The sequence below is a fragment of the Antennarius striatus genome, chromosome 23 (genome assembly GCF_040054535.1).
Source record: "Antennarius striatus isolate MH-2024 chromosome 23, ASM4005453v1, whole genome shotgun sequence".
NCBI classification, from domain to species: Eukaryota; Metazoa; Chordata; class Actinopteri; order Lophiiformes; family Antennariidae; genus Antennarius; species Antennarius striatus.
In genome coordinates, this window is record NC_090798.1 from 11,109,980 (window position 1) to 11,134,057 (window position 24,078).

At 46.0% G+C, this 24,078-nt stretch overlaps 1 protein-coding gene across 6 annotated transcripts in view; it reads left to right on the forward strand.

The window, feature by feature from the left end:
- ppargc1a (peroxisome proliferator-activated receptor gamma, coactivator 1 alpha) overlaps positions 1–18,993 on the forward strand; it is a 202,271-nt gene extending 183,278 nt beyond the window's left edge. For 4 of the 6 annotated variants that reach the window (XM_068308686.1, XM_068308687.1, XM_068308688.1 and 1 more), the window contains exons 4-13: positions 2,101–2,226; positions 3,348–4,701; positions 5,557–5,602; positions 5,822–5,895; positions 9,444–10,665; positions 12,096–12,182; positions 12,961–13,081; positions 14,726–14,847; positions 15,088–15,239; positions 17,876–18,993. In XM_068308686.1, coding sequence (XP_068164787.1) covers positions 2,101–2,226; positions 3,348–4,701; positions 5,557–5,602; positions 5,822–5,895; positions 9,444–10,665; positions 12,096–12,182; positions 12,961–13,081; positions 14,726–14,847; positions 15,088–15,239; positions 17,876–17,979 — 3,408 coding nt within the window. In that variant the 3' untranslated portion in view covers positions 17,980–18,993. The remainder of the gene's footprint in view (positions 1–2,100; positions 2,227–3,347; positions 4,702–5,556; positions 5,603–5,821; positions 5,896–9,443; positions 10,666–12,095; positions 12,183–12,960; positions 13,082–14,725; positions 14,848–15,087; positions 15,240–17,875) is intronic. The other 2 variants (XM_068308690.1, XM_068308691.1) reach the window with 1 other exon arrangement.
- Positions 18,994–24,078: the final 5,085 nt, after the last annotated feature.

Sequence of the window (24,078 nt, forward strand, 5' to 3'; positions counted from 1 at the left end):
CTTCTTACTGAGATATCACCTCTGACCACACTCACTGCTCAGTTTTTGGCAGCCGAGGGCTCCATTGTGAGGCCAACCGATTTCATTGGTCGCGCCGGTGTGTCTTTGATAAAAGTACCTTTCAACAAACAGGAACAGATTTTAAAGTATCCCAGCCCATTAACACCACATGTTTTCACGATATCAAAATGGTCGTTAATGGAAAAGTTTCATCCATGGAAGGAGACCTAGTGAGGCACATTAAACCCATTTATAAGAGCTAGTGGTCATTGTCTTTGTCTGTTACCACAATCACGACAGACAAGTGGATGAAGTAGAGAGGATTGTTTATTACATGAGATGATGTGTGTTAATTAGTCTGTCAGAAAGTCTTCGGTGCTCAGACTCTCCGGGGAGATTGAGATTGAGAATGAGGGGCATCTGAGTAGCAGCAAGATATATATAAATCTATGGGTGTTCCATAAAGGGTGTAGTTAGAGCTTGCTTTGTCCAAACAGTGAACAATGTTTTCGTTCCATCCCATTCCCTGTATTTAATGTCGTTATTCAATAAGTACAAAACTTTTGCATTAGGGATGTCAAATCTGCCAAATTTGCATCTGATGAGGTTGATATTTTGGAACTTGTGGTGGTGACGGCGGCTTATGACTCTGCAGAATCTGACCAGTGATTAAGTGACGGATCGCATCACAGAACATTAGCATAAACGAAGTGATGGAAGAAAGAGAATGGTATCTAAAAAAGATGACGGTACGATGCTAACAATGAAGGTATCACTGCGCTTGGGATGGATAATACCGGTTGATGTGAGGAGCTGATATCTCAATGGCAAGTCTCAGACAATGACAACAGGAAATTAAGACCAGGCCTGCATGAGAGGTGTGAATGAAGGGATGTATGAGGAATAAACTTACTTTACTTTATATACTCAACAGATGAAATCATTGAATTGCAAAGAAGCTCTTACCTGACGAACTTTTAATATCAGGTCCATATTTAGCCCGCTTCCTGTCTCTCATTCACAGTGGCGCCCCCTCTGTTTTTTCTCTCTCATTATTCCTGTTAATTTATGATAAGAAATAACCAAACCTAACACCGAAATTATGCGTCTGTGCACCGAAATAATAGATTTCCTTTGGGTGCACCGGCGCCACTAACAGTGTGAAAAGTTAGCCTGCAGCTCCTCAGTCCATGGCAGGCAACAGATAAGACCCATCAGCGAGACCGGGGGAACCAAAAGGGCCAATTTGTCGAACAGAATTCGTATTTGGCAGCGTCCTCGCCTCACTCCGTTGCATCCATCACAATGTGTCCACAGTGTTCTGAGAGTATTTAGAGACGTAGATGCAAAGAGGGGTGAGTTAAATGGAATGGATCTCTGTGCTTTCTCTTCAGTGCTGTTTACACAACAGCGCTATTGTGGCACAAATTCAATGATATAAATACTGTGGCGGCGAAGGGTGTGTGTGTGTGTGTGTGTGTGTGTGTGTGTGTGTGTGCGTGTGTGTGTGTGTGTGTGTGTGTGTGTGTGTGTGTGTGTGTGTGTGTGTGTGTGAGGGGGTGCCACAGGCCAGAGAATCAAGCTGGTGCATAGCTAAAGAAAGGAAAAGAAAGAAATCCGTCTCGTCTCGTCGACCCTCCGTCGGTCTTTACACACGTTTGTTGGCGAAAGACTGAACTCGACTAACGTTCTACATGTAACGTACCATCCGGGCATTCTCTGGTGTAAACTTTGCCCTGAAATGTTATGTTTTGTTCGGTTATAGTCCATTTTATTCCATGCCGGTTCTTTCCAAATGACCTTTAACCACATGTTCGAGACTGTTTACTCAAACACATTAGAGAAGTCTGGCTTTGTGTACACAAAAACACTAGCAAAGGGGAAAAAAGCTGATCCTTTCCCACATAAACTGCTTAAAATCTCATCTATTAAACATACCTGTGATTTTTATGTTTTCCAACTGTGGCGTTCCGTTCTTTTTGTTGTACTTCTACAAAGCGTGGGCTGTCTAGTCGAAAGAACAAACTCATTTTTGCATGACGCTCGTTTGCCTTGCCCTCCTTCACCGTTTTCTCTTATCCTGTTTGGGTCCATTTGCAGCTGAAGAAGCTCCTTCTGGCACCTGCAAACTCCCAGCTCAGCTATAATCAATACACAGGTGGCAAGGCACAGAACCATGCAGCCAGCAACAACCACCGGATCAGACCACCACCTGCCGTCGTCAAGGTAGCAATGCAACACACACACACACACAGACACACACACGCACCGCCTCGTTGCTTATTTCGCTCGTGCACACAATCTTTTTTGTCAGCGTTTATTTATCTTTCTCGCTCTGTTCTTGCTCTGTCTTGTTTATTACTCTTTCTCTCTATCTCCCCCTCTCACACTTTTCTTGTTTTGGTGACTGCCTTAGAAGATGTTAGACTACTGCTCTAGTCTACCATCCCAGGGGGGCATCTCGTAATGAAAACAGGCTGATTGCTGTTGGGCTTTCCAGGCGAGGCGTCGGCACCGTTGTCTCATTAGCTCCACCACTTATCTGCCTTGGTATGGTGCCTGTTGGAAAAAAATAAAAAGGCTGCGACAGGCACTCTTGCAGCCACATTTGATGCCTTGAAACGACAAGATCAAAATATCTGACTTGATGTTCTCATTAGATTGCTCTCAAAAGTCCCTTTCTTCCGACGGGGTGGGTGGGATTGAGATTAAAGTCTGGTTGGCGTACGCATCATATGTTTATGAATAAATAGCATGTGAGTTCATCAGCGGTGTAGCTCCAGGCTCAGTGTCGTACGACTAGCAAGAATTGATCATTAATTCTTATGAGAAATGTCTGGAATTCCTCTTTGTTGCCTTTTGTCTAGGAAGCCTAAGACTGTATAAAGCGCAAGTTAGAGATTGTTGTCTGATAAACGAAACAAACGTTTGTGCGTAATTTATTTGCACAGTAGTGTCGTGCTTCCTCGCAGTCCCTATTTTCATACCGCGCCTTTGAGTCATCCCTTTCTGGAACATGGCGATCGAGGGCTCCTGGAGGACATGGTGCGTGCACAGAGTGGCTCGGTTGGTGCTCGGAGGTCCGTGCAATTAAGATGATGGGCAGACAGCAGTTCCACCGTTGCCTCACGGATAGTTGGACAACCAGTGTTCTCAGGCTGTCTGAGTCACTCCTTTAGTTTCTCTGGCTGCATCTTCTTGCTATTTTCATTTTGGTGCCCACTAAAGCACTTCGTTTCTCGCTAGACTAGGTCAGCTGCGCTATGCTAACAACAGTGAGTGTCTTTTTCTTTTTTTTCATGCATGCAAATGAAACAGCCTGCTCTCTCTCTTGATGCGTTTCTCAGACGGAGAACCCCTGGAACGGCAAAGCGAGAGGGGGATCCTGCCAACAGAACCGCCCGGTGAGGCGGCCTTGCTCTGAGCTTCTCAAATACCTTACGGCCACCGATGACATCCTGCTCCACACCAAAGCCAGTGAAGCCAAAAGCACCTGGGGAGGTGCAAGTAGCAGGGACAAGAGTGGATTGGGTCTTGGCGCGTCTTCCTCCTCCTCTTCGCCGTCCTCGTCGTCCACCTCTTCATTCTCCTCCCTCTCCTCAACCTCGTCTTCCTCTTCGTCCACAACCTCCAAGAAGAAATCAGCTGTATCAACTCAACAACAACAAGAACAACAACAACAGCAGCAGCAGCATCCGCCGCAGCAGCATCACCAGCGAGGTGAGAGCCGGGCTGCAGGCGACTGTAGTGTGGCTGGTGTTGGGTCTAGGAAGTGGCAGCGTTGCAGTCACGATGACGGGTTTGAGGAGTCGGAGGGTGCTTCGGTTCCTGTCGGCCACAGAACCGCTGCCTGCGGCCATGGCCGTCCTAAACTGGAGCACGGGCCGCCCAGTGAAGAAGGAAGGCCGCCGGGCGATGCGGCCCGCCTGGCCGCCGCTAGGTTCATTAGGTATATGCATTCTTATTCCCTCCCTCCCCGAGAGGTGAGTCACAGCTGTGAGCATTGCCGAGAGGCTGCCACTCAGGCTAGTAAGGGCTTTGGCAGACAAGGGCGCAGCAATAGCATCGGCGCTAGCCGCACGCCGCACAAGCACATTACAGTGACTATTAGGAAAAGAGACGGGAAGCAAGGGCACCCCTTACTTAGCCAGCTGCTCACCTCCAAACAGAGGCCTGCTCGGTATCGAGCCCACTTACTTCCACCTAAGACCACCCCTTTACCCAGTACTCTGAGCAAATCAATAGGCAAAAGGTCTAAGAGGCTAACCCAGGCTGTGTCAAAGGTGGAGGAAGAAGAGCATAGAGGGACCAGTGACAGTAGAAACCAGGCGGAGGGTCCGGTTCAAGAGATCGACTCGGACTCCCTATTGTCACGTCTGGCCTTAGACCAAGAGAGCTGGGTTAGCCAGCCGGACTTGGGGCTTGACTTGGGCTTTGGACTAGACGAATGGTGGCTAAACCACGGGGAGGATGTTGACCATGATGAATGTGATGATGGTGTTGATGCTAATGATGATGATGATGATGCAGACCATGTGACGGGCAGCCCTGCTGCGGTGCTCTCACAAGGCCCACCAAGCCCACTCTTCCCAGATACTAGAATTGCAGATCCCGCCCCTCCCTGCATCATACAAGGGCAAGGGCACCCACACAGACAGACACTCAGCGAACACCCCGACGACCAGGGCCACCCGTTGTTAGGTAATCATGACTGCATCCCCCCCACTGGCCTTATATCTGCTCTCTCCTCTCTTTTTCCTGCTCTAACCACTTCCCAGTTTGACTTCACAACTAACGCCTCTTCTAATACGAATCTAACAGTCATTCTGAGAGCATCAAATGACAACAAGCAGCCTGCTAGCCAATGCTTTTTGTAGCCCCTCAAGCATTTCTGTAAATGTAAACCCAAGGATATAAATTTAAGAAAAAAAATGGAGGGGGTGGGAAACGGGGTGAGCTTTCCTGTACCTTATGTCTCCGTTGAGTCGACCCTTGATTGAGCAGTGTGCTGAAAATGTCCATTTAAACTCAACGCCGCGCTACTAAAGCCACGTTTCCTTAGACGGAGCAAGTCGGCCAGAGCCTCGGGCAACTGCACAAGCTTTCTTGACTCTCCTTTCTGTCTTGTTTTTCCTCCCCTCCTCTGCTGTTGGTGCATGCGACTATGACTTTATTGTCCAGGGAGGGGCTCACCCACTGTCATGTGTCTTGTTTGTGGCATCGTCTCGCTGTGTTTTTATTCCATTTTTTCGATCTGTTTGTCGTCTTGAGCGGGATATGTCTGTGAAATACGCACCATCACTCCATCTTGCCTCACAGAGTGAATAGTCTATCCTAAGAGAAAAAAAAACAACAAATTGCTAAAACGGGGTCAATCTAAAACACATGTTTGGTACCATAGTGTCCATAAAAACATTTTTAAAGTGTTTTTATAGTGATTATTGCTTCTTTTGAGCCAATTTGAGATTAATTTGTTGCAGAATGTGGACCTGTTCTCTTCTGCCATGAGTGTTATACCCAGATCAATAATTACCCATGCTCCTTTGTGTTCTGCAGCCAAACCAACCACCTTGCCACTTCCTTTGACCCCAGAGTCTCCAAAGTAAGTGCGAGAAGTTTTTCCACATTATTCCAGGCAGAAAGCAACAACTAAACGATAGAGAAATGACAAAAACCACAGAAAACTACATAGACTACAATCCAAATTGAGGCATTTTTTGTGACTCATTTCCATTTCTTAGATCACAAAAGCATTTTAGATATCACTTTCATGCGAAAAGTAAAATATTTTGGGTGTGTTTTGTTCATTTTTGTCTTTCAGTGACCACAAGGGATCACCGTTTGAGAACAAAACCATTGAACGCACATTAAGTGTGGAGATTGCTGGAACCCCAGGTAAGCAGGCCTGGGTGGGCCTCTCTGTTCTAGTAACTAATGGGTTAACTCTACCTCCAACGTCTTCATCGTTCCATTAGAGTTCAAAGTTCAAGGTGAAGGCATAGCAGAACATTTTTTATGTGCCTCGAGTATTGATTAGGCTTTCCAATCTCTTCAGGGTTTATTAGCAACCCCCTCATATCCTCCAGCACCTCCCTCCCTCCCCCGTTACCGTGGAGTTAATACGCCTTTTCCTCTTCCGCTATCAGATCCTAATGCTTTCTGACTGACGGCTTACTTAGGCTACACATCATCGGGGAATTGAACTGGCATTGTTATTGTTTTAATTGGTTTTGCCGTTAATTCGGTTTGGTCCGTATGATCTGCGCCTTCCTCTTCCTCTGTACCTAGACGGGCAATTAGATCAGCTGACTGGGGCGCAATTTCCTAGCGTTAGCACTTTTATGCAAAGTCCACTGTTTTGCAAATGGAGCCGGCGTGAGGGGTTTTGTGCGGCATTAATTTTGGCATCACTCTTTCGCGCTGCTGGGTTATAATTTGCTACATCAAATGAAGGCTATAGGCAAAAAGTAATTAGCAGGCAAAAAAGGAAGGGAATGTCAGCAAAAGCTGTGATATTGGGTGGGGGGATGGCTGTGGTCTCTATGTATCTGTCCCTCACAGGTAAAATGATGTCAGTTATTACACCTGTTCTTCCCCCAGATTAATCATCTCTGGTAAATAAAAGCAAAATGGTTGCGATTTAGCCTCTCACGCTGGGCGCCGGTACCTCCAGGTATTCACTTCAAGAGAAGTGGAATACACGTCTTGTATTTGACTCTCATAGAGAACGGAAATTTGTGGCCCATCAGACCACAAGAGGTCCCCCCCACACACACCCCAGTGCTCCTGACCTTGGTCGAAGTGCCGTTTAACCCCTTTGTGTAGATAAGCGTTTGGGGTCAAAGGGGACGCCTGTAGAGACTTCAAAAAAAAAAAAAAAGGACTGCTTAAGCTGTGGGGCAATCAAGCGTGGTTAATATTTCTTCCTGTTTTACTGCACATGGGTGAGTCCACTGACCTGTGGCCAAACCTGGCATCTGTTCTTTTCCATTCATTTTGCAAGCCTGGTGAATAAAAGCCCTTCAAAAACTGACTTTGACGTCCTGCGTGAATCTAAGATTGAATATTAGCAGGGAAAGTCGTTAGCACGGAGAGTAAACAGGAAACTAACTGCCCCCCCCACCCCCATTGTCGGGGTCTAAAGATCAGCCGCTCAAACCCGTGCAGTGATTTGAGACGAACGCCTCCAGGTCCAGAGTTGCGTGTCCTTTGCAACAGTCAAGATTATGGCGGCGTTACTGATAACCAGATGGATGGTAGCCAAAGTGGGCAGCTCCAGGTCGGTGGAAAATTCCCATGAATCAGTGCCAGCGTTGTATTATTTTACTTCTTTATGATGAGTTGTAGTAGTAGCGGTTACTGCCCTCGCAAAAAAAAAAAAAAAGCGACGTTTAATTATCAGTGGAACATCGACCCCTTCAGATCAGACAGACGAATGCGTTTGATGCTAAACGGCGTAGACTTTTTGTTGGCGGCGACGTGTTTTTCTTGACACTTCTCCGCGGCTACGACACGCAGCGAAGGCCCCGTGGGATCCACACAGTTGTGACCTAATCTCTTGCCAAGCTAATAGATTTACCCTGCGCCGCCGTGTTGTCTTTAATTACTGTATCTCATGACACCGGGGTGGTCTGCGTGTTGCTATTTGCATGGCTTACCGACGGATCAAGTCTTTAAAGCGCGGAGTTGTTACTCGCTTCGACGTCTCCTCCCAATTCGGAGCCGGATGGGAAGAGAGAAAGATCATAAAACCCTCCGGTTTTTTTTCTTTCCTGTCGTTGCTCGCATGCTCTGAGAGAAAATGATAAGGTTGGCGCAGGCACATATTTATCTAATTCTGATTTATTTCACCCCCCGAACGCTAATGGCGCTTGGTTTATGACCCCACGCACGCATCGTCTTGGACAGATGGCGCTCCGCCGATGAAACAGAAGCTCCTCCGGCATTGTGTAGCACCCCCTCCTGCTCGCCGTTTTATACTTTCCAGAGCTCTTTTATTGGTTACGTACACATTGCACACAAACACCTCCGTATATATAGATGGAGTGGGGAAAAAGGGAAGCAGGTCTACTTGATAATACTTGATAATCCGTTGGATCAGGCATTCCAAATGCAGCAAGTGGTTTCCAGAAACTTGCATATTTATGTATGCACTCTGTACGCCAAAGCTGTCTTTCTCATGCATACTCCCAACACTGGATTTGATACTAATAGCTGTCATTTGGTGCAATTCTCCAGCAAGGGAAGAGTGATGTGTATTAGACGAAAGGCAAAGACGAGGGGAGAGCGTAGGTGTTTCAAAGTGCCGGAGTTTGACTCCGGTGAGAGACTGTTATAACAGTCTGTTAGAGACTTGTGTGTGGGCACATTTGTTCTGCGCGAGACAGAAACAGGATAGGATGTAGAGTGATGGAGTGAGGTGGTGGTGGTGGTGGGGGTGGTGGCGGATAGAGATTGATCTGGGGGAAGACGGCAGACAGGAAGAGAGAAAAAAAGTGAGAACGGGAGACAAAAGGGGAAGAGAGAGGGGGGAGAAACGCGAGGAAGAAGAGAGTGATGGCGGCGGCTGTTTGTGTGAGTGCATTAACAATGCTATAAAATGGGCTCATCTCAGGACTTGCCATATAACTGCCATCTGTGTGGCTGTAAATCTGTAGCATGTGGGGGGGGCGCGCATACAAGCAGTAGGGGCATGCTATCTGAGAAGAATGACAAGCCATGCGCCGCTGTTTCCCATGCTTCCTTGACATGGCAAACACCTTCGCCGTGGCCGCATTGCCACGGTGAAGATTTGAACATTAGGAGCGGTGACATACCCACCCCCTTCCCTCCCTACCCCCGCCCTTCCGTGTTGTTTCGCGGAAAATGGAGATGGCACCGGATAATCTTGATGCATGGCGTCACGTCGGTAATCTTTCCTTCAGACCGATAAAGAAGAGTCTTGGGCGTTATACAGATTAGTTGGTCGCTGTTTCCAGCAGACGTTTAGGTGAAGCAGGCAGAGATATGATACTCTTACGTACCCCCCCTCCACCCCCCCATTGTATGCATTATCCTCTGTGAGGTTTCATGTAGTTTTTTTTTCTTTTTTATAATGAAGAAGGAGCTTTCCAAGGTCAGAGAGGAAGGGGATGGCAAGTCATCCGTATTACAGCACCACCATATTAAGTTACACCAAGCATTACATTAATCTGTCAAGATTGCAATAAAATGGAGATCAGGATTAGGCCAAGTGAAAGTGAATACTTTAATCAAGCATGTATCTGTGTCCACCGTCCATAAACCAACCTGGGAGTTTATGGATAGATGAGGGGAGGTAGGATAGTGGGGGTATTTGGGGAGGTTTGCATTGTGATTCCATTTTTATTTTATCGCGCACCCCCACAACAATCGCACCAAACCTCTGTCTTCTCCTTCCCTCCCCTCCCCTCCCCGCCCTGCAGGTCTGACACCACCTACCACGCCCCCACACAAAGCCAGTCAAGAGAATCCTTTCAAAGCATCGCTCAAAACCAAGTTGTCTTCATGTTCCTCCTCCGCCTTGGCGTGCAAAAGAGCCAGGCTGAGCGAGTCGGGCCCCGGCGCTCTGGCCCTGGCCACAGGTGCCTCAGGCGGGGGCCCCGCAAGGAAGGGTCCCGAACAGACTGAGCTTTATGCCCAGCTGAGCAAAGCGTCGACCACCTTCCCTTTCTCCGCCACCCAACACATAGTGGGGGGCGGCCTTGAGGAGTTTTGCAGCACTAACAACAATAAGCGGGCGGCGCCCCGTAGCTACAGCGACCATGACTATTGCCAGGCATCAGCTAGAACTAAGAAGGATGGAGGCGCAACCACTGTTACCGTGACTACCGCAGAAATGACAGTCACCTCAGGTGTCACTGCTGCTCCCATGCCACCTACAGGCAAAGCGGACGACAGGCATGTTGAATGTAAGGACCCAGCCATGCCGCCGTCCTCTTCATCATCATCATCATCATCATCGACTTGTTCTCCATTACCAGCTCCATCTGGTCCTTTGGACAAGCAGAATTTGTATGGCGAAGCAACCCGGTTTGAGGGTTTAGGGAAGCAGACCCTTACGCAAACCGCCCAGACCCCATCAAAAGAGGCCATGGATGAGCAACACCCCCCCAACACCAGCCGAAAGCAACTGTGTGACCTTGAAATCAGAGCAGAACTCAATAAGCACTTTGGCCACCCCTTGCAAGCCCTTTATAGCCAAGGTGGCCAAGAGAAAGAACCAGGCAGCAAACTGATCAAAGGAGTGGCCCCTCAGTCCCTGGAGAAGGGAGTGGACGGCCCCCACTCCCAAAAGCCTCCTGGCTCCGGCTACCTGCAGCCAGGGTTCCCGCCTTTCCACGAAGAGCTAGACCTGGACGGGGGCCGTGAGAGTCGCTTCCTCTACCCGTGGGAGGGCACCCCTTTGGACCTACTCTTTGACTGCCCACCCTGCTCTCCGTCCTGCTCCCCGCCATCCAGTTGCTCCCCATCACGGGGGTCAGTCTCCCCACCTTCCTCCCTCCTCCTTTCTCCCAGCAGGCCTTTCTACTGGACCAGCGGCGGGTCACGATCCCGCTCCCGTTCACATTCTGGCTCCTGCAGCTCCTCCTCGCACTACCGGAGGCGCTCCCTGTCCAGCTCGCCCGACAGAAGCCCCTCCTCCTGGTAAGTCAAGTCTTAATGTCGCCCTGGTTCGCCAAATTTTGGCTCGCACCCAACCCAAATGCTCAAAAATGGGCTTGGACTTGGCTCAAGACCCAGCTTAGGTTTGTAAAGTAGGCCTGCCACCAAGAGACCCTGGAGGCTCTTAGCTTGGGTTCTTGACTTTCAAGAATCAAGTGTTACCTTGTCCGAACTCATCATAGAAATAATTTGCCAGGTGAAGAAGAGGTGAAATGGATTTTATACTTATCGTTATACCAACTAAAGCCCAACCCCGGTGGAAGGGCAACTCAAAAAGGGAGGGGCATGGGAAGCAAAGGGCACTCCGAGTTCTCGAGAATTCCAAACGGGCAAAAATCGAGGTTCCTTACAAGACTGGGTTGATGATTGTGACATGAAAGACCCTGGACTTCTGAACAGTATGAGTTTTAATCTCTAGTCGGAGAGTTTTATCCTCGTGTCCCCCCCTTCCTCACCCGCTCCCTTACATGATCCTATTTTTTTCGTTTGAAGCCCAGGCTATTGTTTTAAGCAACAGCTGTTGTTTTTACTGAGTGGCAAAATGTCCTCTTTTACATCTCCAGAGATGAAAGCCAAATCCAGGCTGTGGGAATGTAGTCTCGGTACCCTTCTCAAAAGAGACTCATCATAGCTCCGTGTGAGAACTGCATTTCCCATGCTTCCGTTTGATCAGAGATGAGAGTTTCTGGTTTCTTTCTGGGGTTTTTTTGGGTAGAATAACAGGCAAACTGTAGTTACCGAGAAAGATGTGAGGAAATTCAGTTTGTCAGTAGCAATTCATTGAGTGCTTCACAGAGGAGGACGCTGCAGCAATGACTCAGTTTGTTTGTCTGATTACTTAAAGGTCAGTGTACTCCACCGAGCCAATAGAACCACTTTATTCTGTCCGTGCCCTTGTTCTGTACTCTACACCGACTCGCTCGCAAATTATACAGTAATAGTCTGGAGGCATTCAATCATAATCTGACACTGACAAGCTTGAAAATACTGGCAGGGGATTAGAGCTTTGAAAGCAACAGAACAAGGAGCTTGTTATAATTTCATGCAAGAAAAGACAATTTCAGTTAAACAATTCTCAAAATCCCTCGTCTGTGTTTCGAGCTTCACTTTGTAAGATCCTCCATCTTTCCAAACTGTTTTTTTTTTTTGCTTCTCTGAGCTTCCCAAACTTCTCTTCCTCCATAATTCAGGTCTTCCTCCTTCAGCAGCACTTCAATAATTAAGCATTAGGAGTTAAGGTGTGCAGGAGTAGCTCGATAGTCAAAGCCACAAGGGTGCACAGTATTGACCGTTTCCTCTTCAACATAGAGAGTAGGTGCATGTATATTCAGCTGTGTACATTTGTTCTCTTACGTACTTTCTGTGGTGAAAGTGATATTTACATATTCAACATTGTCTTTTTTTCCCCGCAGGTCTCGCCACGACTCAAGCACTTTTCGTTCCAGGACTCAAAAGAGCCCTCACCCTCAGTCTCGATCTCCTCTCAGCCGCAGGCCAAGGTGATTATTTTAAAAGAATTATTTAACCTCCAGCTTTGCGTTATCAATCTTTGTTTTGTCGCAAAAAACTCCTGGTGAGGACAAATGTATTCTTAGCAGCTGAAAGACCTCTGACGAATGCAGCAAAGTACGTTTTTTTTTCCCACTGCCTGTCCCGTCCACAGGGGATATTTCAGGGCAGATATTTTTGATTGATCATGTTATATCGGATTAGCGACAAAGGAATCCCAAATCATACCTGCACTTCGCCCAAGAGCTGACGTTCCCAGCTGGATACGGACATTTATTCAACTTCTGTAGTTTCCTATAAACCACTTCCGACTGGACCATTTCATATGCAGAGAAGTTCTGACACAGTGCATAAAGAGAGAGAGAGACACCATCTAAAGCGCTCCGAGCTGATTTGGCAGCCGCAGGCCTAATGACACCCGACAAGCCCGAGAGTCGCTCATCACTCGGAAACTTAACGGACATGTCTTATGCTCGTCTGGGGTGGGGAGAAAGTTGCACTTTCCTTCTTGATGAAGCCCTAACTAAGCAGAAAGTAATGACATGTGAAGTTGTGCTGACAGTCGCAGCTGCCCGGCTTCTCCAATCACGCCGCCTGCCGGCGCTCCCACGGGCCGATCCTGTAATCATAAGTGTTTGCGAAGACGCATCTTATTAACGTTGCAACCCTCCCTTTTTCTCAACCGTTGTGTCAGAACTGTAGGCGTAGTCCTCGGCGACCGGGTACATTTAGAGGACGGCGATGTCACGCGTGTCCTTTCCTCCGCAGGTACGACAGCTACGAGGAGTACCAGCACGAGAGGCTGAAGAGGGAGGAGTACCGGCGGGACCACGAGAAGCAGGAGTTCGAACGGGCCGAGCAGAAGGAGAGGCAGAGGCAAAAGGCAATAGTGAGTCAACTGATACCAAAGTCATCTAATTTCCTCCTGCCGGCGCTGATGAAACGCCTCCTGCGGTGACGGCGGCGCTACAAATACCTTTAAACACACAAAAACCTCCCACACACACACACACACACACGCGAAGCCAGTTCCTGAATGTTTCAGGCAGACAGACCCTTCCTCTTTATCTCCGGGTTGTGTATTTTTAAAAGCCTCTATCGTCTGGAAACGACGTCGACGCTTATTAATCACACCGCGGGGGGTGAAAACGCTTAAAATAGGGGAAAAACATCAACTGGGGAGGGTAAGAAAAGAAAAACTGCCGCCGACTCTCTGAAGCTCCTCTACTTTTGTTTTTGCATGTGCTTCAAAATTCCGCCTGATGTAGGGAATATCGCATTTCTCCCACGTCTCAGCGTGAAACTCTCAGGTGTTCAGCAGAGGAGGAGCTACCACCACCCCACCCACCCCCCCCCATTGATAAAGTTCACACCGATGCAAACCTGGCCGTGGCGTGCGGACGTTTTCCGAGACAAACAGTCGCGAGCGGCGGCGCTGAAGCTGTCAAACGAGGTTTCGGAGGGCAGGGATGTGAACTTATGTCTCTCTGACTGTTTTTGCCTCATTCTCTCACTCACTCGCCCACACATAGGCAGCCCTCGGGGCGCCATCAAGAAAAGGCCGCCTATTTATCAGTTGTCAGCAACTAAACCTCTAATTCAGCAAGTAATTTTTGTCTAAAACTGTATGTAAGCATTAAAGGCGACGGGGAAAAAAAGTCTGAAAAGAGTCATCTCTAGTTAATGTGTATTTTTCTATCAATCTAACTGGGCAAGGTTTAACTTTGCATTCGACACGAGGTGACTATTTTACATACATGCTACATGCTACCCTCCAGGTAGCATTCGGCTATTTCAATGGACTTGCGCCAGTAATGGCGAGTAAATGGGTGAATAAATAAATAATAGCAGTGTCCCCCAGGCGAAAGCTGTATTATATGATTAGCAGATGCAATTAAATTACTCAAAAGATGTAATTGCAGCCTGGTGCAGTTTGTTCCCAAATTATTCCACTATGACCCCCACGTCCTCTGAGGTTCAAGGAAATCAATGTTTTTTTGCCCCATGGCTGGCCGCTGCTGCTCCTAATGCCACCTCTCTCTTGGAAATTAATTTTTTACTATATTAACTAGCATGCATCTGTGTACTGTTGACTCCTGTGAAAGAATCAGGCAGTTTTTTTTTTTCCTCAGGCTGAGTCACCCCATGGCTTTTATTTTTAGAAAAGGAGAAGCTGCTCCAAACTTAAGACATGGCATCATTTGATAAAAATCGCTCCGCCTCTGGTTGATGAGTTGCGGAGAGAAAAAGGAATTGTGGTGCCAAAGCAGACTGAAAGCACTCTATCTGCAACTTTATCAGATAACAGGAAGCAAGCCAAAGCAATCACGGAAGGAACACAACAGACAGACGGAACAGAGGTGCAAAAAAAAAAAAAAAGAAGAAGAAGAAAAAACGAGGGGCGAAAGTCAGCGGCGGTATCCACAGGAGTGATCAAGACCAATTCATTAGGAGTCAGTGAAGAGAGAGAGTGGAAGTGAACAGAGACTCCCTCTTTTAATCTGCTCCCTGCACTCTGTCTCTTTACGAGCAGGAGGAGAGACGGGTGGTGTACGTGGGGCGACTGAGGTCCGACTGCACCCGGACGGAGCTGAAGCGCCGCTTTGAAGTCTTTGGCGAGATTGAAGAATGTGCAGTGAACTTGAGGGACGATGGGTAAGAGCCAAGACTGTTGAACTCTACCTCTAGAACTTGAAGGTCTACCACAAAGACAGTCTTAGAACGTCTCCGTATCCCTTTAGTTCTCGGCCTTTGTAGCCCCAAAGATACACCTTTATTGATTCTCTTTTGCATATAAATAGCTTGATCGTCATCTATAGACTAGACCCCATGTTCAGTTATTATTATTATGCCTCACAGGAACACCGTGACTCATAATTTTCTATTCTTGACCAGGGACAATTTTGGCTTCATCACGTATCGCTACACTTGCGACGCCTTTGCCGCCCTTGAGAACGGACACACCTTACGCCGGTCAAACGAGCCTCTGTTCGAGCTGTGCTTCGGCGGGCAAAAGCAGTTCTGCAAATCACATTACACAGACTTGGGTAAGTGTAGCTTTGTTGTTTTTGTCCCATCAGCCCCCTGCAGACATGCGCTATATTTGTGTAGCTGGGAGGAGTCTGGAAAGAAAAAAGGGGAATAAGCAGAGGGGGGGGGGGATCAGACGGCAAACAAAAGGCTTGAGTGATGCATGGAGATCAAAAGGAACCCATCTCTGTTAAGTTTCCTCCAGCGCTGAATGTGTCCATTGGGCATTCGCGGGTTCAACAGTCAACCAGTGACCGTACCCGAAATGGAGATCCGTGTCCTCCCTGCTGGTCGCCGTGGCGGCGAGAGGATGTGATCACGAGGATGTTTCTTTATTTCCTAGTTGAAGCGAAACAAGAGGCAGCGAGACGTCACGTAAAAGCAGTTGTAAACACAATCGGATCTGATCTGCCGTTTGATGTGGATGTGTGGGCGTGGGAATTGTTTTCGGAGCGTAGATGAGGTTGGTAGAGTACGGATGGAATTACAGGAAAGATGTGGAAGAAGAAAGGAAAAGAGGCCAGGAAGAGGAAGGTGGGAGCAAGGTTACATCCCAGCAACCCCTCCTTCCCCTAGCACCAGGTTCCATCTGTTGCCAGCTGTTGCCGTGGCGAAAGGAGGTAGAGTCTTGATTTGGCAGGTAGGGGCCGAGGATTTGCATAAAAAGGAGGGGCAACGCCTACCTATCTCGTGTCTTTGTTGTGAGTGTGAAGGCTCATTAATGCTCCGTCAACGTACGAATAGAAACACATTTAATGCGTTTGCGTCGCCGTTGTTTCATATTTCCACAAGATGGCAGCGAAGAGTCAAACGGTTCCAAAAAAGCAAAAAACAGTAATCCCTCGCTTATTCGCGCGTCAACAAATCCGTGACGTGGCAAAGCCACATTTTTAGTAGGTAGTCACGTGATATTGTACGCGCATGCTATTGGCTGATAGCATTCGTGTGTGCCTTGCGTTCCGAGATGCACGGAACGCAGCGCACTGGCGAGGGTTCATAATTATTTAAATTACCATAAATGATAAAATAAATAGTTTGTCACTATATAATAGAATTATTTTTTTTTGTGCTTGTAGTCCTGGAACACATTAACCGCAAGTAACGAAGGATTCCTGTATAAAAATTGGCTAAAATAAGCGCTAGGATCCCCAAAGCAAGTTCCAGTTTTCTGGCTACGTTTCATAAGTTGCGGCTTTTTAGAAAATGCAAATAAATGTGGGAAAAAATGAAAACAATAGTACGACTGACAGGCTCCGCCCATGTACGTATTCATCGTAGCTACTCAAACGCTTGGCTAACATGAGCTCGTATCCTCAAAATCGATCGGATTCAGAAATATGAGACAGGATTTTGTCCTCTGGCGGATGCTTTTGATAAATAATGCAAATTATCAATGAAACGAAGGCCTTTTCCTCCTGTTTCTGGCGTGAGGAAGAAGAACTCGTCCTTCTTCTGGTATTTGCGGTTGTTTGGCGATGATCCCGAAGCCGAAGCGAAAAGAATGACCCGAGAGAGTAGTGGATTTTTTTTCCTGCAGCGTTCATTTACCAGCAGATTGTGAGGTCAGGGATGCATAATGCGTTTCCACGGGAGGGTCATCGGGTCACGACGGAGAAAGTGGCTAATGTCCCCCAATAAATGCAGAGGTTACTTTACATTTTACAATGCACATGCTGGAAGCCATCCGCCTCTAAAGAGAGGACGAGATGAGAAATTGACACACGGAGAAACAGTTGCTAATCCCAAAGCCTCAAGGATAGACATTATGCTGAGATTGACTAATCAGGCTACTGAAATGGAAAGGCCTTCATTCGACCGCCTCTTTGTGAGGCTATTTTTGTCGTCCCCCCCGCACCGATAAAGGATGAAGAGATCGAGAGGAAAGGGAGGGGGAAAGTTAGAACCATGTGCAATCCAGACCCCCTTTTCTTCTCAATCTCGCGGGCGCTCGCGTCTTCTTTCTAGGTGTTTTCGGATTCGGAGACACCGTCCATTAGTTTGAAGTAGAGCATTGGGGTATTTTTCATCCCTCAAGGTGCGCAACGTGACAATATCCGGCCCTCGGCCACCGCATTAGATCACGACTGGCGTCTCCGAGCTGCCATAGCGAGACCCATTTCTCAAAGCTCTGGGAATGTGCTGCTAGGCCCTTTGGAGGCCCCATTTGTGAAGCTGTCTGTTGCCGTAGATAAGATGCTCTTCATGTATTATCAGGTTTGATCGGGGAAAAACGGTGCCTGGATGGACGGAAGGATGTTGGTTCTACCTTTAAAATGCTATTCTCTCATTATTTAAATCCTTTAGGTTCTCATTTTCCAACCAAATTTGCAATGAAAATTAATCTAGGCTTTAAATTCTACATCCATCCATGCATTTTATTTATTTATTTATTTATTTATTGCAGGGAGAATTTTGCATAAATAAATGATGTTATTGGGTTTTTTTGCAAGATGCGGATCAGAAAACACTCGATAGCGTATTAGCAGTAAGCTTTACATGACCGAGCATCGAACGCTTGGAATTATTCGAAGGGAGCTGAATATTCTGGGAGTGTTTTTTCAAGAGAAGTGAACCAGTATTTCATGTTAATATTCAGAGATGCTCCTGCTGTGCTCGACACTCACCGCAGTCCTTTTTCTCGCCGCTTTTTCAGACTCTCATTCGGACGACTTTGATCCAGCCTCCACAAAAAGCAAGTATGACTCAATGGATTTTGACAGCTTGCTGAAGGAGGCCCAGCGCAGCCTGAGAAGGTAACTAGTTTGGTGGAACCCGCCGTCTTGTCACAAAGAGGGACTTGTGATACCTCACTGTCGCTTCTCGCTCGTTTGAGGACGAGGCTACGAGAAGTTTTACACTCTGTCACGGAGTATAGAATAAGTCTATAGACCTATATCAATATAAATGAATATATCAAATATAAAGTTTACATGAACATAGCTGCTGAAGAAGCTGGGAAGAGACAATGCATTCTGGGAAAGCCAGTGAACCCCTCAGAACCTGGTGCACTCTACTGCTGTACAACCATCGGTGAAAAGATAAACTGTCGTCATCTTTTTTTCTTTTTTTTTTCACTACAACGCCCATAATTCTTTGGGACAACGCCCATAATCCTTTGGGGGTGAACACACGCAGCTTGTTCAGCCAGATTTTTCTTTCACTGTTGATTTTTTATTCTTCTTTTCCTTTAAATCTGGTCTTTGGATCTAGTGTTACATCAAAGAAGTGAAATTCTCAAGGTAACATTGACGTCTACATTTTAAGGAGAAATGTAGCCACGTATTTGCAAATAATATGAAAGGAATATTTTTATTTCGTGTACATATCGGATAAAGTTCTTTATTTGTTACAGCTATGCACTGTAAAATGCAGCCTTTTTTTAAAAACGAGGGGGAAAATTTCTTAATTCAGAATGTCCATCTGTGGTCACGACAATACTGTAAAACATATTGTACGCCGACACGATGTTCAGAAGACATGATTGTAAAAACAAAACAAAACAAAAAAAGAGAAAGAACAAGATGCGCTCATTTTGAGGGAGCATGTGAACAAACGTCCTTTTTTAAGTTATTTTGTTGGGGGAGAGAAAAAAAAACAAAAAAACACTCAACCATGTATAGTTTTATCTGTTTCTAAAGTTTCTCAATCAGTGTTTTTGCTTATACGACCTGTGTAAAATGCATTTTTAACGTGTTTTTTCATGATTGTAAGAGAAGATAACCCCAATTTTTATTAATTATTTCTGACGCAATCACTATATATATATATATATATATATATATATATATATATGCATATATAAGTTGTTTTTCTTGATTTCAGTAGGATGCTGCACTCGAATCATTTCAATCAATTCAAGCCTATATTTATGTATTTATTTTAATATTTCAATCAAGAATATTTATGGACTCCATTCATGGCGTACCTCATGAAATCCATTCACTGTGTATGTTGTTCGATTTCTGTTATTTAACTAGATCACTAGACAGGGTGTACAATAAATGGTTTGGTGGGGATAATAAATATATTACCTTCTATGCCTTTCCAAAACAATCAAAAACATTCATCCGTTCACTCCAGCAGCCGGTCCCAGTAATCCGGATTCCACCACTGGGTTTTCTGTTTCTTTTTTTTTTTCCACGCAGGAATCATGTACACGAAGCAATAAAATGACTTCGCGGGAAAATTTTGTTGCGCCGTTGTAAACGCTTGTTGTCATCGCTCCGCTCACGCTCGATTATGTGAATGCCAAACAAAAGTTTACAATTTCCTTTTTCCTGAATTTTTTTTTTAAAAAGACCTTGTATTTGATGTACAATATAAATATATATATATGTACAATGATGATGCTACTAATGTTATTCAAGATAATTACCAGATGATTAATAATAATAATAATGATGACGATGATGATGATATAAATTAAAGAAAAAACTATATAAAAAGCAATAAATTATTTTTCAGAGTTGTATTTTAGCTCCTACTGTTGTGTGACTTTTTGGACTTGACCCATTACCCAGTCGCTGGTTGCTAGGACGACGCCCTCGCAGCATCCCGGCATCTCGTTACTCGATCGCCCCGCCTCCCGCTCGTCCTGCCGTCCTCCCTTTAAGATGTAATTTGAGTCTGATTGATGTGATTGTCGTGCACGCCTTACCTTGTGACACCTGTGCAAAACGTGACCGACTCTTAAACTCCACCCCCCCCCCCTGTCTGTGATTTGTTGTCGCGTCAAAAGCCGTCCGACGTGTCGCGCACGGCCAGTCCAGGACACTTCCGATATCCGCCTCTCGGATTTCCACAGTGTATTGCATGCCACGCCGCCACCCCCACCCCCACCCACCCCCCCCCCCACACACACACACACCAACTCCCAAATTCACGGTCCAGATATCACAGCGCCGTCAACATGACATAAAAGATAACCTTGCGGTTTCTGGTTCAATTAATATCCCGTTTCTCGCGCGAGGAAAAGTAATGAGAGAAGCGGCTTCCATCAGAAGGAAGGAGAAATCTTTTGTGTGTGAAAGCTTTGCTGATCACAGACTTCCCTTCATGGAGTTTGACTGTCAAAGACAAGAAAACGGCTAATTTTCCTGATGCAAAAAAGAGGCACAAAAAAAAAAAAAAAAAAAATTGGTCTGAGGAAACTTGTTTTACCTGTTTTAACATGACTTTTTTGCTGTCTGTGTAGCGTTTGGGTAATGGTGTCGTGTCCCATTTGATAGATGTGGCTTTAATCCTTGTAATAATAATAATTAAAAAAAAAAAAGCTTTGTAAATTGCCTAGAGTAGCAATATATTATAACACCTTATGGTTCAAATTTAAACTGTGGCGGACTTTTTAATAACGTGACCTACTGAGGACTTTGCCACTGCTTAAACGTTTGTTGGGTAATCATGTTTCTTTTGGAAGGACAATACGTGTGCGAGCAAATGTTATGTATGTGTGAGATTTTCGACATGTATGTGTGTGTTTTTGGATGTGCGTCTGTATGTTTTTTTTTCTTTATTTTAGGGGTGGGAAAAGGGGGATGGGGGAGTTGCTGTGGGATGTTACCTGTTTGTGTCCTATCCACGTTGCCTTCTGCAAAGTCCTTACCAATGCCTTTGTGGTTCTACCTATTGTACGACTTTCTTGTGAATTTCATTTTTTTTATGTGCAATTCTCATCAGCCTCACCATGCCAATAAAGGGAAATGTGTTTGAAAAAAACCAAACAAACAAACAAACCTGTCTTTCTTTTAGTGGCTTCCCTATTATCTCCTCTTCCCGGTGATGAATGTCCCTTCATCGGGCGCCGTTGTACCGCTTTCAGTCAGCGCCGTCGGATGATGATGATTTGTGCTCTCTCTGATTACCATCCGGCAGACAGTCTCGCAAGTTTTTTTGTTTTTTTTTTTTAAAGAAGGTGACATTTTACAAAAAAAAAAGTTGGGGAAAACAATGCAATCTGCTCCCCCACAATGAAAAAAAAAAAAAACGCCACTTAATTCCCCACAACTTCCCCCCTCTTTGGTATTCACATCACCTGGGAGAGAGCGGCGTAGTCTTTGTGTCCACAAACTCGAATCCACGCCGCCAGTTAATTAAAAAGTTAGGGTGAACAATTTCATTAACGCGATGGCGAGCTGTAGTGAGTCGATGGCGTGCTTGATATTCGATGGGGCTTCATTATGATTAAAACAACCCCCCTCTCCACCACCATCGCCACCACCGCCGCCGCCGCCGCCGCCACCTGCACAGGCTGGGATCACACCGGGAGCTTCCACGGCATCCTTTCCTTTCCCCGGCACAAAGAGAAATATGGGAAGACTGTGCATTAAACTTTAAGGCTGGGGGTCTGATTGTGTTTTTTATTAAGGTTGCCGTTTAGCCTCGGAGAAGAGAGCAGCTGGCTTTCATTTTGGCTCGGCTGCCGCATTACAGCGGGAGGTCTCCTCCTGTTTGCCCTTTCCACAGTATGAAACTCTCCCTGGAAAATCTCTCGGCTTTTTTTTCCCTCCCTCTTTCCATCCACATAGGAAAGGATGGTTTTTTTGGGTTTTTTAAAAATCATTATTATTAACCAGCAGATAAGCAGATATCTATACTACGTTTGGTCGCCTTGGAGATAATGGGTCTGAAGTGGTCCGACTCTCTGCGGGACAAACAAGCGTAGCTCTTTATTTTTATTCGGCTACATCAGATGGCAGCCTTTGTTTCCAGCGATGAGTGTTTGGATGAAGAGCGAACTCGAAAATGGAAAGCCCGCACAGTTTTTTGGCAGCCGTTACATTGGGGGGCGGGGGGGAGGGGTATCACCGTTCGACTGCCTGTCAAAGTATGGCATAGGAAAGAGAGACCGCCCTAGATAATAAGATTAGACTACCTGAGACTAGTTAATTAAAGCCTGTCGGGTGGAACGCGAGCGATCCTACCAGTAATTTAGCATCACTTCTTTAAAATTCTCCAGCCGAGCAGCGGATACATTAAGAGCACAAATTTGGTTTCTGTATCGACGGAGAGAAACTATCTGATTACGTCTGAGCACGACGCTGCCAGAGAGAATGAAAACAAGATTAGAGCGAGCCAAAGACGTGGGATTAGGGAGCTGTTGGCGATGCCAAAATAACCTCAAAAGAAGTGATGCCAGGATGTGATGCCGTGTCGCCGACTTGATGCCGACAGTGTCCCTTCAAGGCGTCTTCCTCTTCACTCTCCGCCTCTTTTCTGCCCACTTTCTCTCTGGTCTTCTCCTACCTTTTTATTTTTAGTCAGTTTTTTGTTACCAGGCAGACCTCGGCAGAAGTTCTCGAAACAACCGGAAGACGCAAGTCCCGTTACACTGATGGGGTTCGGCGAACAATCAAGGGATGACCGGAAGGGTCAGGAGCAGCTTTAATGCGTTGGAATAAGAACCCGGAGATGTTTCTTAGCTTCCGTTTATTGAAATCGCCGTTTTTCTGCAAACCTTTCATCGTATGCCACCTTATGGGAGATGATAATGACCGTGCCATTAAAATCTCAATCTCCCTATTCGGCATTCTAGTTTCAGCAGTTTCTGCTGTTAAAGAGTAATGAGGAACAGAAGGACAGTATTCTTCTTCCCCCCAAACTATCAACTTTGGGGACTGAATGTATTCTTCGCGAGATAATTAATGGCTACAGACAAATGGTGGTTGATTGAGCGACTCATCCCTCTATTTTCAATCACCATCTGCTGCGTGTTGCTGGCAAAAAACAATGTTAATTACCTCAAGTGTGCCCAAGATGTGGCGTATTAATTAGAACAACAACAAAAAAACAACAACTAGAAGCTTTAAAGATCCCAGCGTTTTCCTACCTGTGATGTATCGCAGCTTTTTTTAACGGATAAGCGTAAGAGCCGGATCTAGAAGGCGATAATTTTGCTGATCTGCCCTTTTGATCATTTACTAACAGATCGGTTGCCATGGCGCGCTGACCTTTACCTGCTCCCTACGCCTCCGGGCCAACGGTAAGCCTTTAAGAACGCTGGGGCTGGCAACTCCCTGCCACAACCGACGGGACATCAGCAGAAAGACGAATCTCCACCATGACTGCGGGGACAGCTAGCTGACAGGAAGTGTTAGCGCTCCGGATGAAGACAGTCGTGGGGTTTTTTTGTTTTTTTTCCTGTGCATCACCTGACTCAAAAAGGAAAAGCTTACTCGATGTGACAAGGCCGCTCCTCTCCGGACCAAAGCTGCGATGGCGCCCCGCTCCCCGGATAGACCCCGTCGGCGCGGCGCCGCTAACGAAGCGATGTGTAGAGTAACATGTAAATGTAATGATGTGAGCAGCATATCATTGGTTATTCTTTGGCAATCATGGAGTAGCATCAATAGTAATTAGCATAATTGCCATGACTTCAGTACTTAATGACTTCATTCAAAGTACTGACAAATCAAATATGCTTATTTCCTTCATACAAATGGGTCATTTACAGTCTGTTAGACACTAGATTAAGAACACAGAGTACTGCAGGAACAAAGTGGCACAAGACCTGAATTACAAAATATCTTTGCAGACATAAACGCCTCTTAAACGCTTCGCCGTTACCATCATTCTTTAGATCTGCGGGTCTAAATCTTCTTTCGCTTGTGAATCTCTTTAAATGAGGCAATGTCTGAGCTGTGAGCAGTTTAATCAAAGTTATTTCCTCTTGTCAAGCCTGAGGGGTTTTAAACAGCATAAAGTGTTTCGCTGGAACAAGCAAAAAAAAAAAAAATTACGGAAAAGTCCCAAAAAAAAACCAAAAAACTTATTTGTTTTTGCAGAAATCATCCTACAAACCCTGAAATGCAGATTGCGATCCCCTTTTTGGGGGCTCCAGTTTTGGAAATTTGAGCATTA